Here is an 18,797-nt window from a genome sequence, read left to right as displayed (position 1 = left end):
TCTTGCCACAGCTGAGGAAGTGCTCCCCTAGGAGGGAACATGCTGGTGAAGGTGATTTCCAAAGCCAGCAAAAAGAGGCAAACCTTTGGGGGTTTCCACCTGCTGGCAAAAGCTCTCTCACAGAGATAGTACATAGCCCCTGCCACCCCACACATGGCTGCTTCAACGGGATGAGAGCTGAGCAGAGAAGCTGTTTGCATAGTTGCAAAAAGTGGTCTGAAAGTCATCCTTGGAAATAAACTGGTTATCCTAGGAACCTGAACAATAGATAGGAAGCAGAGAAGCGAATGCTGTGTATAAATGAAACCATTAGGTTTGGTCCCCTGGGTCATGAAAAAAAGAAATTATAATAAAAATAATAATTTAAAAAGCAAACAGACTGCAAAGGCACCCACATGTAAATCTCGGGACACTGAATTGATCTCACTGATTAAGCATCAAATCAGCTCACTACAGCAACCACCAGGGCTGACCCCCCCCCCCCTCCAAAATCACAGAGCCACCCTGCTTTTCCATATAGCAGTGGCAGGGTGACATGTAAAAAGGACAGCGTTTGGCACTTTTCCAAGTTTGTTTCCCCTCCCCACCTACTTGGACCTAACTACTTCTGTCTGATGAGATGCCAGTTCACAAAACCATCATTAGTATGCAAGACAGAGCAGTTTCTTGCTAATCCTGCTAGGAGACTGTAGCAAACCCCTGCCTGGTTTCACTGGCATTGACAGCTATTTGCTGACAAGGCCTCTTTCACCTTGGAGAGAAACCAGGGTCACAGGAGCTGATGATAAGAAATGACCTCCATCAATCCTGGAGGAAGTGCTAAAGAAGTGTGAGGTTAAATAAAAAATAACTAATGCTCTGCAGTTATTGAGAAGCATTCACTCTGGCAATGGCAGTTTCACAGGTGCAACATCTGGCACAGCCGCTGGAAGAAGCTGGTGACCCTCTGGCAAGGAGAGAGCTGCAGAAAGCCAATGTGTGGAACTGGGCCACTGCCAGCACACCACAACACATCTCCAAAATGAAAAACAAGAGTGTTGAGGGAAGTGTCTGCTACACCCTAGAGGGCACTATTGCCAAGTTAAAGAATTAGGTCTCAAAGCATCAAATAAAACAGATTCTTATTAACAGAACATCATTTCACTACCGGTTTCCTTCTTTTTCACTTCAAAGTCAAAACCAAGCTAGGTGACTGTTCTCTAGGGATTTAAAAACAAAAATAAAAATAATTAAAAAAAAAACCAAAAAAAACCAACCAACAAAAAATCCCCCTAAGCACAAAAGAAACTAGTAAAACCATTCCCATCTGTTCCCAAATTAGCCTGACTTATCTAATGGCTTCTTCTCCCTTTTCCTTTAGTATTTTTCAGGGGGAACAGAATAATTGAATTAGTTTTTCTGCAATAGTTTTATTTTTAATGTATTTTTCTAGGCCTATGTCAATGAACAGACTGACAGAGTATGTATGTGGTCAAGAAGATCCTGGTAAGAACTTGGTTGACCCGTTTAAAATAACAGACTCATATAAGATTTTAAATTGCATGATCCTCATGCATGAAGTACATGAGATTAACATAACAATGTAGCACACTCAGATACACAAAGTGTGATGGAGCAAATGTCTCAGTATAACATAGGATGCTTTCTCCCATCCTCCCTTCGAAGTATATGTCTGTGAATGACACTGGGCTTACCAGAAAACGAAGTCTGGGTTCCTACATACAGTGAATGAAGCAGGAAGTGACAGAGCAACCCATTTCATGTGACAGTGACTTCAAGCACGTGCTGAAGGAGCCCTTCAGCATGGCTCTGCTGCAATACATCCTGCTCCAAGTTCACTGTGGCAGGAGATGTCCACATGGGCTGTGCATTTATCAACATGTTACTACCTGACCTGCACCTGGAATAAGAAACTACATTCTACTTGGAAGGATGTAATAAAATCCAGCAGATCTCTGAAAAGGAAAAGCCTGTTGTGGGAATATTTGGAGGTATTTTTCCTATAACTGATCAGCTTCATCATCTAATAGGTTTGGATTCTGGCTGTCATCTCTTGGGCCGACCAAAATGCTCTTCAAAGCCCTTTAATACCACTGCTCTACAAGACAGGGCAAGTGAATATTCCCTTCCTTTCAAAACTCGAACATGTTTATTGATTACTCTGTTCACCAGCACCTCATGGGGCACACTTTGAAACCCTGCTGGTAGGAAAAGAGACAAGGAACATATCCTGCATGAAATTACAAAGCACTAATCAGTATGTCAGCATAAACGAACCAGGATTTCATACCCTTTGCTGTTTGTACTCTGCTGGAAAACAGTTCTCAATTAAAGCTAATTGATCAAATGCACTGTACTTTCTTTTCAAGCAGTAATACAGGTTTTTGCCTCAGTAACTTCAACAAAGCAACACAGACAAACCTTGATTTGGATTACTGAAAGAGCTTTCATATGTATAAACATTACCCAGCAAGCTTTTAAGGTGGGAAGAAATAATTCCATTCAGCCAGTCATTAACTGCAATATTTCCAACAACTAAAAAAAATCCCCCAAATACCAAAATAGACCCATTGCTTTGGAATTGTCTCTATTCAAGTGGAATATCAGTAAGGTGAAGTTCATCTGTTTCGGTAACATTCTGAAACAAAAATCAAGACACGTGGTTTACCCGGAGTCCTAATCACAGTGCAAATGTTTTCTGAGGCACCTGTACCTGGGATTTTGGATAAATACGTTAGAGAGACAAAGTTCAGATCTTGATTTCAAAACACCTTTAGTAGCCAAGAGCTGTTTCTGAATGTTGGAGTTTTCTTTGGGCCACGTTCTAATCACACTGAAGCCAAGATTTAATTTTCATTATACTCTTAGCATTCCTCTTTTTCTCTCTCCTACCACCCCCTCCACTTACAAGTGACCTGGAGCTCTGTTTTGAAGGGGGTAGGAACTGTCTCACATTGGTTGGTGTTTCCTTTTCAATGGAGTGTCTCCTCTGAGGCGGCTGCCGTCTCTCGGGCTGCGGCGTGGACGATATGGGCAAGAACTTTGGAGGCACTAAGGATTCAATCAGTGCAAAAATGTTAGTTCTTCTACAAGAGACTGTTGGAAAGCATTGCTCAGTACTTAATTCAGCCACTGATTTGCTAGTATTCCTACTGCTGGTGGCTGAAGTTACATACCCATACTGAGGTGTTTCAGGATGTTATTCTACTTATTTCACCATCATGCACAGAAAACGTGTATACATTACACAGCTCATCACAAAACCTTCCCAATGAAACTGAAACTCTTTGAAACAAATGAAAAATATTGTTACACAGTAAAATAGGCAATAACTGTGCCTGAAAAAAACCCAAAACAGATCATGCCCTCTTTCCAGTATTTATAAGAAATACTGGTGATTGCTGAGTATCTTTCAAACATTGCCACAGTGGCAGAGATGGAGGAAACATTTGAATTGGTCTTAGGTTAGAAAATGCTTCTGTGGCAACAAATTATTTTATAGGATGAGGATAGCTAAGCTATCCCCTCCATTCATTTGTGACTTCCTCTACAGTCTTACAGTAACTTCAAGGATGAAATCTTCTGTTTCACAGAGATATCCACCCAGAGTGGAGGCTAATGCCTTCCAATTGTTTATGATACTTGACCAGCAGGGTTAGCTTTAGTTCCATTAACAACACCCAGCTTCAGCTTTCCATGTAACTTTGAGGCAAAGTTCATAGCACAGAAGTCAACAGAGTTGAGTAAAAGCAGCCATTGAGCTCTCTCATAACTCACTCTTTCTGCTGCTGGTGCCTTCTTGAGAGGGATCTTCCACTTGTGAGGGGGAGATGCTGCTGCTACTTCCTGATTTGTGCACGGATTCCTCCTGTGTGTCAAGAGGGAAAGAAACAGAATTCCTCAGGAACTGGGTTTAGTTCTCCTACTGCTTTTTAGCACACAGAAACCACAAGCTATCAAAGATATTTTGGACCCTTCAGTCTCTCAAAGTCCTAGAAGAAGTCCTGAGAAAAACATTGACTTTGCACAATACTGAGCAAAGAGAATTTTCAGTGCTCAGATTTTTTAGAAAGTGAAATAAATGGTATGTTACTTGAACTCAGTGTATTTAACTACTGCATGAAAGACCAAGAACAGAAGAGAGGTGCATAAATCACTGCAAACTGTTAATTTTCCTTGTATTCAAAGACTTTTAGGTATTTGCACTTACAGCAGATATGTTAACTCGGCTTTGTATTTCATGCTAACAAGGAATTAGCACTTAGATTTCTCTGGTCTCCAAAGGAATGACAGCCACTCACACAAGTGACTCAGGTGTAGAGATATTAAACTGAATTTGACTGCACTGTTCCCTAATTCCCAATCCTGGTGTGTTTCTCCTTCCTTCTGTATTTAAAAGAAATCTCATTCACAGTATCAGCATGCTTCTTCTCAACAGCCAGGAGCAACTCCTGCAAGATGAAGGAAAGTGAAATGGGCTTTGACTAAACACCTCTCAGCTGTCTAAAGCTTTATGCCACCCAAATTATTACATCCTTTGCTGTCACTTAAAGCCTCTCTTCAACCACTGGATACCAGCAAAGAAACAGATCATCACAGAAGCCTCCCAAATGAAGAGTGCTGAAGGACTGAGCTTGAACGCTCTTTACCTCTAATGTGAATGCTTTGAACCAAAAAGAATTAACATCATTTAGGCTGTCTAGATTTACAGATCAAACAAGTGACCTGCCCTAAAATCCAGCAAGTGGCTGAGCTTCTCTCTCACAGATTTCCTTAGCTGAAAATCTCCACTGGCTGAAAGATTGCCTTCTTTGGTAACAGCAAGCTGGAAAGAAAAGCTGGCAGGATCACCTCAATGAGCACCACGCATCACAGGACACAGGCCTCTACAAATTCCCATCAGGTGATCTCTCCTTTAGGCTTTGTCCAAGGGTAGGTGCTGTATGCAAGGACACTGTTCTCACCTATTTGCCACAACACAGTACTTTGCAAGGGGTCTCAAACCAGCTCACAGGCCAAAACAGTATATTCACTTTAACATTTCAATTGTCACTCCACAAAACACTTGTGATGGGAAACTTGTAAGGAAGCTTGAGCAGCACATTGAGCTACATCAGCTGTTTTAGTTGCAGAAACCAGCACAGCTCAGCTCCAGAGCTGGCTCAGACAGCTCTGCATATTGCTGCATGGTTGCCTTAAAAGACCAGTGAGAACTTGCATGACAATTGGATGCACTGTTCTTTACAAGGTGTGCAACAGTGTTCACAAGTTTAGAGTAAAATATTTAAATGTTGAGAAGGAGAATAGCCCTGTACAATGGGAACTATTCAACTTTTTACTTTGTAGAGTCAGATTGTTCTGAGTGGAAGACAAGTTTACCACTGCTGGAGAAGCTAATGAGCTAAGCTTCTCTTTTGCTGTTCTAAAGAATAAACTGTTGGAGTCAGTGGCTAAGTGTGAAAAATAACAAGCATAAACCAAGATAGGGAAAATGGAAGCCAGGAGGAAGTTAAATTGGACATAAAATCTTACTTAGACAACAGGTATTCTGGATTTGTCATTTCAAATTACATCTTCTGTGCATAAACACAGAAGTGCACTGACAATGCTATTGCTGTTCTACAATTTCTCAAACATAGAGGGCTTTTTTTTAAAGAATGAAATCTTGTGTAGGAAGTCCTGATGAACTTGTGTAGGGGGTCCTGCATGAATTCCTCCATACCTACACAGCAACTGTTGACTATTATTGTAGACTATCTGACATTTTACATTTGAGGTTGGATCAACCCAACAGGACTCTGCAGGTCTGGAGTGCCAAGCAATTAGAAATTTAGTTACTGAGAATGCTGCAGCTTTAAAGGCTTTACCTTAAATCATCTGAATATATTAAAGACATGATTTTTGGCCAGGTAGCCGTAGCTTCATTAGGAAGAGACAATTTTTAAATCTATATCAAAAGTGACTATTAGATTGCAACTTCTCTTAGCCACACAAAGCAAAATGGCATTTCCTGTTCCGCGCCCCTTGGCATCTGTGATTTTAGTGGTGATGTAGAAAAAGCAAGGACAGAAAGAAGGAACAATTTCTGGATTATTCATCCTTGATAGAAAATAGGCATAGGGCTGTAATAGACCTTGCCTTTCACCTCTGCCTGGCTACACTGAGTATTGGGACATAGCCTGCATTGCAACACCAATGAAAGAACAAAGGGGATGCATGGGGGAGAAAATGCATCTGCATCACAGCTCATTTGGAGGTCCACAACTCAGCAGTGCAGGTATTTCCAGCCTGTAATTTAGGGCACAACATAGTCATAATTTCATTCCAGTGAGTAACTCCAAGTAGGTTAAGCCCAATTCAAACTGCAAACAAAGAGGTGGCCAAGTCATTTACAAGCAATCAGAAAAACACACACACTCTACTGTGTGTTACATACAAAGTAAAGTTCAGGAAAGAAATAAAACATTCAGACAGAGCAATCTTCACTCTCTTCAAATGTTCTATGTCCTTCAGCACCTTGAAAAACTTCACCCCAACTCCCTCCAGCTTATTTTCACTACTTTAGCATTCTTCCTGAGCCCCAGCCAGTATTCTGCTGAGCATCTTTATCATCTCAGTTGCTTCACCAGCAATTTCTATTGACTCAAACTAGTGCAGCATCTCTTCTCTGTGGCAGCTCGATGTGGTTGATTTATTTTCAATTTATCTTCTGCTGTATGTTCCAGAGCTTGTTCCATACCACTTTGCTTGCCTACACAGTATTCCCTAATCAATAGTCACGTTCGGACATTTTATTTTTCCCCTTTCCTTGTCCCTACAAGAATCATTTCACATTTCCCTCTACATAATTTTCTTTTACTAACTTCTGCTCATTTTCCTGTGTGAAATAGCATGATGCTTCAGGATACACAGAGGTACAAGGCTGTGAGATCCAACTCTCACTGACAGATCTTAGTATTCCTGCATCCTGCCCAGCTTCATTCATATTAACAAACCACATATAGCCTCTATTGTAATTTTAAATACTGATGAGTGATCTCAGAATGCAAATCTCTTCTGCTTTCAGAACAGATGCAACAAATTATGCACCCACACAAGTCACCCACAGGATAACCCTAAAGAGGGCCAACCTTTCACAGATCACCAAGTATGCAAAGAGATAAATTTCTCCCCACATATATTTCTTCCCAGCCCCTTATCTTTCAGCATAGATGCCTTTGTAACCACCCTGTCAGGAAACCCCTCCTTTCCCATTTACAAGAGAGAAAAAGAGTCAGGGAAGACTGCTTTCCCCAGGCTAAAATTATCCTCTGTGAATAAAGCCTGCCTGCATGTGCTTTCCAGACAGCTTAACTTTCAGAAAGGTCCAAACTCAATTAATAACACTACTGGTCCAGAAGACAAAGCTCATTCTTGAGGATGTAATGTTGGTGCTTCCTGAGGATCATATATAATGCAGCTTTGAAGAGAAAAAGCTTTTCAAGGTTTTCTCCCTCTAATGCTTTTAAAAATATTTAACTCTTCATTTAGAATGAATTAATTCAAAATTGTTTCTCCATCTGAGTGGTATTTGCTTGCCCCTATCTGTGAAACATTTTTGGGGTGTTCATTCCCAATTTTATATAGCAAACTAATGCACTGACATCTGCACCAAACTGCAACCCCCCCTCGGCACAGCTGCTGCTGTTATGGTGAGCCTAGCCCCACATCTGAGTCCTTTAGTGACAGCTACTGCATGAGTGCCACAAGGGTGCCATGTATTTACCTAAATTCCCAAAAGTGTAATTGCTATAAACACACTGTGGACAGATACTGGGCATTTAGGACAGTAAGTAAATACAGGTTTAAGGCCAAAATTACCCTTTAATCTTTCAAAAGAGTATTGTCCTTTTTGGGGCCTGATCTAGTATTTTTGAAGTTTTGTGGGCTGACAAAGCAGCCATGGAAAATTGGGATTATAATTTGCACAGTCACTTCTCATCTGATCAGTTCAGCAAGCTCAGAAGTAAGACTCAGTTCTGACAAATCAAGAAGCAAGTTGTGTCCTGATTTTTTACCTCTGAATCTGAGCTGTCAAGTTCAGCCAGCGTGGGAGCCTTAAGGAGTCTCTTGCGTTGCACTGTCACTTGTGTGGCCCCGTTCTGCTTTCCTTGTGCTGCTGGGCCACCGTTCACTACAGAGCCATCCACTAATTTCCTTCCAGCCTCTGGCGTTGGTACATCTGCCAAAAGAAAAAGAACAATTGGTGTTTGCACCTGAAAGGTATTTTGCCTTCTCAAATCTTACTGTTAAGGCAATACCCACAAAAGGAGAAAAAATCATTGTGATAGTTATATCTGTGCAGTTATTTTACTTTTAGTGATTCACTGCACAGACAATTACAGGCAATGGCTTGCAGTACAGAAGCAGTATGAAAGAATGAAAGCAGTGCAAAAAGCAGCATTGCATAATGCTAAAACCCAACCTCAGACCAACACCAATCAGCTTTAAAAAAATTGGCTGTGTTAAACTCGAAAATATTCCTCCTTCAAGGTATAGTCTATAATTAACTATGTAACAAAGACCAGAAGAATGCACAACCATATCTGGGCAAGTGGGTTTGCAGTGAATCTGAAGAAAACAACACATAGAAATTAGGAGGTTTAGCATGAAGTAAACCCAGTTTTTCCTGTGAGGACAGAATTGCACTTTATTCTGCAGGATACAGAGAAGGAATGAAAATTGAGCAAATAATGAGTGTTCATCAAACACATGCACAACTCTAAGGCTTGCATGGCCATTTGTATTAAAAAATATGTCTGTGAGGTCAGACCTTCATGGAACAGCAGAAGCATGAGGCTCCCTCTCTATTTCCATCTACATGACTTTTACAAGGATATAACTCCACTGAGAAAATTACTCAGGATTTCTGCCAGTGTGCAATGAAGATGCATCTTGGATAATGTAAGCTTTGGGTCTGCTGTGCTTAGCCTAGCTTAGCTTTAGACATTAAGATAATGATCTAACCTTTGATACTTTAGGAAAGCTTGCAGTTTGGTCTGATAAATCAGTTTTATCCCAGTAAAAGTACAAAGTACAGTATTCCAATCTGAAGAAAATTACGTTGGAGGGACAAGGAAGAGAAGCTTTTAATCTCCCATTTGCATGTATGTCTAAGCAGCTGGTCTTTCTACAAATGTGTTTTTCTACTCATATAATTATAGGACTCCTTCCCCAGCCTTGTAATAACAAGGTAGTTCCAGGTATTACAAGGCTAGGGTAATGAAGAGTAATTATTCCCATTTTTATACATGGTGAAAAGAGGCACAGAAGGTCAAGAGATTTGTACCTTAGGTTACTGGGAGGACTATGACAGGGAAATGATATCACCCAGATATTCACAGTGCCAACAATGCAAGTACTCACACATCATTTGGAGTTACTTACACAGTTGCCCTGGTATAAACAGACACAGTCACTCCTGCTGCAACACCATTTGCATGGATAAAGCCATCCCTGCACCAGCTAAATCAAAGATACAGACTATACAGAGCACAGTTACAGTAGTAGGTCTGTTTAACAACATTCTCACCACTGCATCTATTGAAATAAACTAAGAAGAGGAATAAGTTATATTATATAATATATATTATATAATAATAATTATGTAATATATAATTTAAGGAATTATCCAGGTTATTGTTAAATGCTGGAAACTGATCTAAAAAGGATCATTATAGCTGCTCTATAAATCATATCTTCAACTGGGAGTATAAGAAAAGTCAATTATTTGGGCTATTAAACTAATGGTGACATTCCAGGCCTATGAATCTGTGTACTACAGTGTTATTACTGCCTTCAGGTCCTTCCTACAAAGAGCTGCAATCAAAGACTTAGACTCTCTAACCCTTAGCTCCCATCTTCAAAGGCTTTGCTAATGGGTGTCCTGACTACCACAATGGCTTATGGGTCATGGGTTTTTCCTCCTAGATTTCTGTGAGTACAGCATGGGCTCCCCCACATCAAATGCATTCCTGCTCTAACAGCAGCTAAATGCAATTTAGGAAAGGGATAGCAGGAAAACAAAACCCAAACTGCCTCCTCTCCCTGCTGCCAATGACACTTCTTGAGACCTCATAACCAGCTGGCATGTAGTTGATTGAAGAAGTTCCCAAATGAGCAAGAAAAGCCTCTGATTTGTCTTTGGGTGGCACAAGGCAATTCCTCAACAGACTGTCCAAGGAAGACCATCCCAGCACCACCCACACAACAGCCAAGGGGGTGCCCCCTCTCCCCTAAACCTCCTGGGGTGGGGGGACTCCCCTGCCTGATGGTAGGGAGGGTGAGGAATGGGCTGTTAGCACTGCTGGACTCACTGGAGAGTAAATGATGGGAAGGCAAACAGCACTGCCCTCCTGCCAAAATGTAACACACACAACAGGCCTGGGGAAAGGAAAAGAGGGGACACAGCAGACATCCCCTATGGCAGGTGATGGAACGTGTTTTCACACCAAAAATTATTTTCTGGTGGTTTTTGTTTGTTTGATTGTTTCCCACCCCCCCCCCCCCCTAGGAATTTAGGCCAAATTTCTTTAGGCCTCAGAAATGGAAATCTCTGGTCCATTTTGAAAGTAATTTATGCAGCCAGTCACAATCTAGGAAACCTAAATCAGCTGTTATTTAAAGTCAGGCATATTCGAGTTGTTCATACATATTGCTGAGTTGCTCATATGTTGATTCAAGTCTTCTTGAAATACCAAAGAAATTTTAGGTGAATCAAGAAGACAATCCAACATAGTACTTGTTTTCAATGTTTCTTCAGTAGGAAATGTTATTTATCACCATTCTTTTCTCTAGAGGAAAAAAAAACCCAGGGAGTTTTTACAACTTGCAAGCACTAAAGAATAATAATAAAAAAAGAATAAAATTAGAAAACAATCTATATAAATCATCTATAAAATCCATATGCTCAATTAAGTTTGATTTATCGTTCTTGGACTTACAGTACTGGATTCATGTGAATAAATGGATTACCATAATTTAAGGAAAAGATCATGACATTTGAGTTTCAACAAACAGATTTCAAGAAAAAAAGCCTTGTTCCAAAATTAAAACCAGAATCTGTTAGCAGACATAGACCAAAAAATTATTTGTTTGTTTAAGTTCTTTTAGTGATCTGTTCAGACAACAGAAACATTAGCAGGTGACAAATAATTGCACATTGTCATAAAGAAGATAAAATTCTTTAGAACAAACAAGTCAGAAGCAACAAATAGACTAAATCTTATAAATGTGAACATGATGGAAGAAATCATTGGCCAATTCTTTGAAACAAAACCTAGAATTTATTTTTTTTTAATGGATAATAGTTTACAATCTCTAGTGTTCATAGAACACTTAAATGTTTTGAAGATGGTTCCAATGGTATTAAAAAAGGCTTGTGTGAGTAATAGCCTGAAGTTAAGAATTTATTTGAGAGTCAGACACACTGGGAGAGTGTCATTTCTCTGTGTTTTCAGGCAGCAAATACAGTGAACAGTACCTGAAAATTGGAAGAATGTGTTTGGTTTCTTTTGAGGTTTTCTCTAAGCAGCCATTACTAGAGGCAAATGAAAGAAGGCAAGGTCTTGATTTGATTACTTGATCCTTGTGTTGGGCTTCCCTGACCAGTCTTAGGAAGGGGGAGACAAAAAGAACCCCAGTGTAGGATAATATGAAATGTGCCTTTATTTACATGTAAGATTATGTCTCTTGTGAAACAAGGAATTAAGCAAACCACAAATTACATGCAAACCTCAGCAGTCATGTAACCAGCCATATGCTGTCTGCTTCCTAACCAGCTCTCCTCGGTCAAGAGTGACGACAGAAACCTGAATTTTCTTCTCTACAGGAAATGTACTCCTTGGGATTATAATTTTTTACACTGACTTTAAAAGAAAGCTAAAATGGATTTGCAGAATTATTATACATTTGCTTTTTGCTGGCTATTATGTCAATAATATGTTGGGAAATATTACATATTGAATAAAAGCAACAGAGATGTGCTTCTGAAGTGGACTTCAGATATTGAATTCAAACCTGAGAACTACTAAATCAGCTTTTTGCTGTGTTTGCATCTCATGTATCTTGTGTTATGTAAACTAAACAGTTTACAAAGACCTGGTGGAGTTCTTGCCTCCCATTGGTCTGAGACAGACATAATCTAAAAGTAATAATCCCCATGATCCTCGGTGTTAAACGCTTCAGTTTCCTTTTCTCTCCCTGCACACCTCCCAGTTCCCCCCCACCCCCCAAAATGTACGAAGTGTTTCTGAAACAACAACTTCAAAGCAGCAATACACACAGCTTTGAGGTAAGAACTGGAGTGTTAAGAGTGGGAATGACTGATCTTTTGAGCTGCATTCAGCACTGCATTGAAATGAAGCTGCTTTTCAGCTAGTTTTCTATTAGAGGAAATGGGTAATGGCTACCCTGATCCCCAGTTGTTATCTGTGCACCTCTCAGGTAACTCACTACAGGTGGCTAACACTTGTTCCATCTATTTTACCAAAAGGAAAAAACAGTGAAAAAGGAGACCCCAGGAGCCCCTCCTCTCCTCTTCAGGAGAACAGCAGGCAGATATGTGGAGCTGGGCACTGTGACACACCAACAACACTGGCTTGGTGCCAGCAAAAGTCTTCTTAGGATTCTGCATCCTCCCCATCACAGGCAGCATGAATAATATAAACCTGCACCCATCCTTTAGCACTTAGCAGGAAACACTTCTGTTTCTCAGCTGGTTTGTGGGGTTTTTGTGACAGCAATTCCATCAAGCAGAGCGCAATGAAAGCAGTGAAAAAGCAAGTGTGTGCAAAGAGCAATGAAAGCACAGCACAGCCTCTCTGCCTCTAAAATAATGAAAAAAGTAAAAGCACACAAAGCAACAGCATCCAAAATTACTGCTTATCTGCTTACTATCAATATCCCAACCCATCTAATTCACTTGTCCTGCTCATCTGGTGTCTCACATCTACCTAACTGGAATGTTTTAATCATCCTGAATTTACTTCTAAGGACACTTTATCAGATCACTCAGTCACGCCATATGATGCTACTTGCTGAGAACCACATGACTTGAAAAAACAAAACCAATCACATTTGGGAGATGGATAAAGAAAACAGGAAGAGTTCTTCGGTGGTCAGTCAAAAACAGCAAATCCAAGTACAGTACAGATTTTTAAAGCTACTTCTCCAAAATAAAAACATTATGGTTATGAATTAATGGATTCGAAATATGGTTTGGATTTAAACAAATGACAGTGTCTCACAATTCTTAGAAATGAAAGACAAAAGAAGAAGCAGACAAACACATGTAGAAGGACAGATCTGAACATTTCCCTTTAGCTGGTCACTGGCATATTCAGTTTTGTCTTCTTAAAACTAAAACTTTTGGCACATCTGAAAGTAGCAATACTTTTTGAAAACTTAAGTTTGCCTATTTATGCTGCTATCTGAGGCCCTGGGGATCCTGCAGCTTTCAGTGGAGTAAAATAGATGCCATGTACATATGTAATCTGAATCCCAGCAGACAGCTGCAGTAGCTGTACCATACACCACGAGTGTAAGGTTTCACAAAAAGGCTTGAGCTGCATTAACAGCTTGTCACCGCCTCTGACAGCAGAGCCTGTTCCTTCCTCCCTTCCACCCATGCTCATCAGCTGCCCTCCTCAGCCAGCTCTCTGATCATCTGATCAGATAGTAGGCAGGTTTCAATCACTGAAAGAGTAGAACAACGTGGAAAGAGATATTAAAAGTATTTGTTGTTGGGTTACAGGAGTTTAACACGGTTCTCTTGTGAATAAATGAGCAGGACTGACACAGAGAAGTGGGAGAATCACATGCTTAGGAAAGGGCCTCGGGAGGAGTGGGAGCAGAGAGGGTCCCTCTTCCCCTCTCAACAGTGGCAGGCTGTTTTCCTTGGCTAAGTCAGAACAGGGAGCCACATTCACAGATATGTCACTTGCAAACTGTGTTCCCATACTACATAAATGCTGCATTCTTTAGGTTATAGTAATCAAAAACTTCTATATGATCTTTCTAGTTCACAATATGCCAGCATTTCTGTCAGATGATGCCTTTCTATGGGAAAAATAACCAGATGAGGCTAAGGGATGCATGAATAAACTGAGGATGTGAACTCTGCTAAAGTCTTAGATGACATGTGTCTACATGTAACTCAAAGGAAGGAGGGGAGGTGGTATAAAGAACATGGATTATTTGGAGACTTTTCTGGGAGTCACCTAGGGGAAATTAGGTGAGAGCTAGCTATCTCCTCCACCAACAAACCTTTGAGGCTTTTGAGTACTTCCAACATAAATGATGGAAATTTTGGGCCTGATCATCCTGGAAAGTTAGTGTATAATGAGGAAGTAATGAATTATTTTCTGGCTACTAGGCTATCTGACATTGCTGTATTCAAAGGGCAACAGGTTCATACAGCTGCTGCATGTCCTATGGCTCACCAGAGGGAGCCTGAAAATTTATATTAGATGATTGATGAAGGGTCAACTTTTGGATCCTCTGTACCAGCTATTACCAGCAAACCTTACTGTGCTAACAAGTGAAGAAGGAAGGCTTAGTCTTTTTGTTAGCAAATGTCTTTGATTTCATAGCTCACAAAGCTTTCACTTTAAAGACACTGTAGAACTGACAGTTTCTTTCTAGATCAATATACATAGGTATATTTCATCTAATCTAGAAATGTAGATGAGTTCAAAGCTAGTTTTAGGATCCTGGTGAGAAATGAAGTACTGCGAAAGATGGTCTAGTCAAAAAGTGAGTGCAAAGACACCTAAGTCAGATTTAGAAATACATAAATCAGACTTGAAGGTGATGCTGTATTCTGCAATCCTTTTAAGAGTTTGGAATAGCTCTGGACCACCTTATTTTGTTTATTTATTTAAGCAGAATTGCAGCACTCTGGTGAATACACTCTGTATTTCAGGTGAAATGCAGATGTTTCCAGTACCTAGGCATCCTTTCGTGGCAAGGGAAATGTAAGTATTAATAACCAATTTATCTAAATTTTTTATTTTCACTGACCATATCTTGGAAGAATCCCTTCAAGTTTCTTTCTTAGATGGGAATTCAACAAACAGATGGAACAAATTTCACAATAAGCACAACAACCACGTCAGGTGGTGCAGCACATTTTACCTGACAAGTCAAAACTGTAAGACATGCTAAGTGGCCGGATCGCTGTAAAAAAAGAAACAAACACAACAAAAAAAGAAAATGATTCAGCTCTTAGAAAAGCAGAAGGGTAACAAAAACAAAAGATTAACTCCACTTGAGACATTTTGGACTCCCTTGCTTAAATCCAAAATGTGTCAGACATACTACTGCTTTACTGTAGTGAAGCTCAAAGTCTGAAAACTACAGTAGCATAAACGGGACTTGCAAACAGAGCAATTATATTACTAGCAAATTAAGATTTTTGGAATTCAATAAATCAAATATCAAAACAAGAGACAAATATCTAAAAAATAATATTTTAAAATAAAATTATAATGAAAGAGTAACAGGAAAAAGGGAAAGAGAGAGAGAGAGAAAGAGAGAGGAAACACAAAGCTGGGAAAAAAATTGAAAGCACAAAGCCACATTTCACACAAGCTTCAGTGACCTGAAATAAAGATATTTCTAATTTTTTAAGCATAATCTCCAATGATTGTAATTAAACTAATAAAGAGAGACACTCAAGCTAAGCTTGAGAAGCAGTTTCCTTGAAGAGCATGGAAAAAACGGCCAAACAAAATCTGATTTGTACTGATTCTTGGTATTTTTAAAAACCTTAGGTGCACTTTGCCTTTAAAATGTATTATTCTCTTCTTCCTGGGCTTCTGATGATTTTATTGTTAGATAAGAAAGTGGTAAGAAGTTCTTCATTTCTGGAAAGACCTATCTACATTTCCAATTAAATAGTGTATTCAGGGAGCAGACCCTCAAAATATTCTTCAACTGAAAATTTCAGTGCACTAATCCAGATAGGCAGGCCAAGCCCAGTGACAAGAATGTGCAAAAATGCATCAAAATGGAAATCAGCTTATGTGTTTTACTTGACAGGTGATCAACCTGCAAGCTGGTAGAAAGGGTCTGTCAGACACACCTACCACTGCCCTAAAAGATGTTTATAAAAAGGTTGTGCTGGGACAAGTTTTGCTCATGAGAATAATTTAAAGTGGTGCATTCAGTAGGTGGCTGACTCAGAGCTAAATTTGGGAGTCAGGGAATTTTTTCTGTATTCATTAACTGGAAATTATCCATAGATAATAACTACAGAAACAGTATCAAAATTTCTGTCCAAACTTAGCACAAAGGCACATAATTCTTAAAGCAGAAGGTGTTAAAGGGTGTTTATCACCTGATGCTGAGACATTGATAAAACCTGCACATGAAACAAGGTTTTCTCCAAGTCCCATTAGCTCCACTTGCTTGAGTCACAAATCCAGGCTTTTAATTAAAAGGACAAGTGCCTCAAGGCTGCATTTGTCTCGATGGCTTACACTGACGATTTTGTTGTGTTGTGTAGAGAGAGGGACAAAGCCTGTGGCTCTGGAACACATGCCACAGGTAAAGCCTTATCACAGAGGAGGAGCTGCAAGAGTACAGCCCCCACTCACCCCAATAGCCAGGTGTAGTTATGCTCTTGACAGCATAAACTGAGCAAAAAGGAGTGAAACTCACCTTATGCTCCTGAATACTGTAATGTGCTATTTTTTCCTCCTTTTTAATAGCAACAAATAGTTCTGTCCAGATGGTGCAAGTGTCCCACATGGTTTCTACTTAGAGTTACAACCCTTAAACTCATTATCTTACATGTAATATTAATTACATTCAGTTGTTATTTAAACTTTATGGCAGATCTATTTGTGCCATACTGAATGCTACTAACATTACTCTGTTCCCAAACTGCACAAGCACATTTGTTTGTAAAAGGAACTTAAGTTGTAACAATCATTCCAATTGTGAAAAAGAATGAAACCTCCCATGTCAACATAAGGAAAATGATCTTAAAGGCCTTTTCAGTACTTCATGCCAGCAGCTAATATATACTTGGAAAAAAGCTTGCATGTATCCACATTTACACTTCCATTAAAGTGGCACTTAATCCAGTCAATTCACTGGACTTAAAAGGAATTGTCCCAGTTCTAAAACACAAAAATTTAATGCTTTAACAAAAAGGGAAGAATTAGCAAAAGGCAGGTAACCCTCCTTGGAGGCAATGCCTTGAAATCAGTCCAGAAGCACTAAGCAGTAGTGGCTCAAAATTTAACATCAGTTTTAGAAATTGTTTACTAACTGGGTTTGGTGCCATCTATATCAGTTGGAAACTGTAAAGATTTATGAGGTCAGGTTTGCTGCCCCTGAGATATCGTGGTAGTTCCCAGACATGGAAAATTTAAAACACTGAAACTGCATGTTTGAAAGAGAAGTAAGGAGTGGTTCCACATTTCTACAAGCTTCCTACATTTGGAAAAAAGTCTAGGCCTGTGAGAAACATTAACTGATACAGCAAACACAAACTGAATCCAAACCAGAAACTGGAAGGCCCAAAAAAACAATGTTTAAAGCGTTGTTCTTTTACAAACATACCCAAGCATTCCCCAAACTCCATCAAGTACTTCAAAACAATGCAACAAAGCAAGACTGATGAAATTGTTTTTCTCCAGAGACAATGGGCTGTCACAATCCACTTGAATCTGGACCAATGCTTTTGTGCATGTGTGCAAGTACAAATATTTTTCAAAAATTAGTGACAGAGTACATATGTGGATTTTTGACAGTTTTCAGCCATAAGATTCCACATTTGGTCTTTAAAAATTCAGCTACTTCAGTTTTTCTGATACAGATAAATAGAGTACTCTTAAAGCAATCTAAGTCACTATGTAGGACTGTATTTGTCATGCTTTTGCCATCAGAACCACTGAACTAATGCAAACTGGTGACTGCTGCTTTACATAGTATTTGCATCATTTCATAGTGGTTTGCTGAAAATACACTGCAGAAATGAAATGCTTTGCAGTGCAAGCCTGGATTATTTTCCTGTAGAAAGACCTACAAACACATTTTCCATAACTTGGAAAAGGAAGCAAAGATTTAGATTCAAAATAAATGCAACAGATTCAGTAAACAAAATAAAAGCCAATTGTCAATTAAAATAAAGAAGTTGATGTTGCTAACAACAGGAAACAAAGAGAATAAATAAATTAAAAATCAATACATAAAGAATACTTGCAGATAGTCAAGGTATATTGCACTAGAGACAAGCAATACCTGTTCTATTCTCAGCAAACCTAACATAAACTGTCATGTGCAACAAGCAATACAACACCATTCCATTTATCTAACACACTAAAAACTTGAATGGAATCAAGCTGAACCATTCAGTTTCGTATTTTAAAATATAACTAAGCACAAAGCTTGCACAGCCCTAGAAAAGCCTGTAGGTTATCTCTTTTTCTGAAGGAGTGATTTTATCTTTGGTGACATCTGCACAGATGTGGCTAAAATTGCTGCTTCTTTTGTGGGAAGTTTTCTGTGGATGCTGCAGGTAAAAACTGGGCAGGTGCTTACCCAGCCTGCTGCGCCTTATCTCATCAGGGGAGACTGGACGTAACTTCCTCTCTGCCTTGATCTCCTCCAGGATCCTTTCATGGAGGCTGCGGGGCCGCGGCGGGGTTGGCTTCAGTTTCCTTGCAGAGGCCTTGGGATACAGAGACAATCATATCTACATTAAAAAAATGAGTCCTTGGAAGCAGATTTCAGACTTTTTTTGAGAA

At 39.6% G+C, this 18,797-nt stretch overlaps 1 protein-coding gene across 4 annotated transcripts in view; it reads right to left on the bottom strand.

Annotated features, from left to right (window-relative positions):
- Positions 1 to 18,797, bottom strand: part of SPIRE1 (spire type actin nucleation factor 1) — a 126,038-nt gene that overhangs the window by 10,836 nt on the left and 96,405 nt on the right. Inside the window, exons 8-12 of one of the 4 annotated variants that reach the window (XM_079300545.1) lie at positions 18,592 to 18,721; positions 8,058 to 8,221; positions 3,778 to 3,868; positions 2,909 to 3,051; positions 84 to 257 (exon numbers count right to left, since the gene is read on the bottom strand). In XM_079300545.1, the coding sequence (XP_079156671.1) occupies positions 84 to 257; positions 2,909 to 3,051; positions 3,778 to 3,868; positions 8,058 to 8,221; positions 18,592 to 18,721 (702 nt within the window). The remainder of the gene's footprint in view (positions 1 to 83; positions 258 to 2,908; positions 3,052 to 3,777; positions 3,869 to 8,057; positions 8,222 to 18,591; positions 18,722 to 18,797) is intronic. The other 3 variants (XM_079300546.1, XM_079300547.1, XM_079300548.1) reach the window with 3 other exon arrangements.

This window comes from Erithacus rubecula, assembly GCF_903797595.1.
Source record: "Erithacus rubecula genome assembly, chromosome: 3".
Lineage (NCBI taxonomy): Eukaryota > Metazoa > Chordata > Aves > Passeriformes > Muscicapidae > Erithacus > Erithacus rubecula.
Note: the sequence above shows the minus strand (reverse complement) of the source record. Positions and strands in the feature narration are given on the sequence as shown.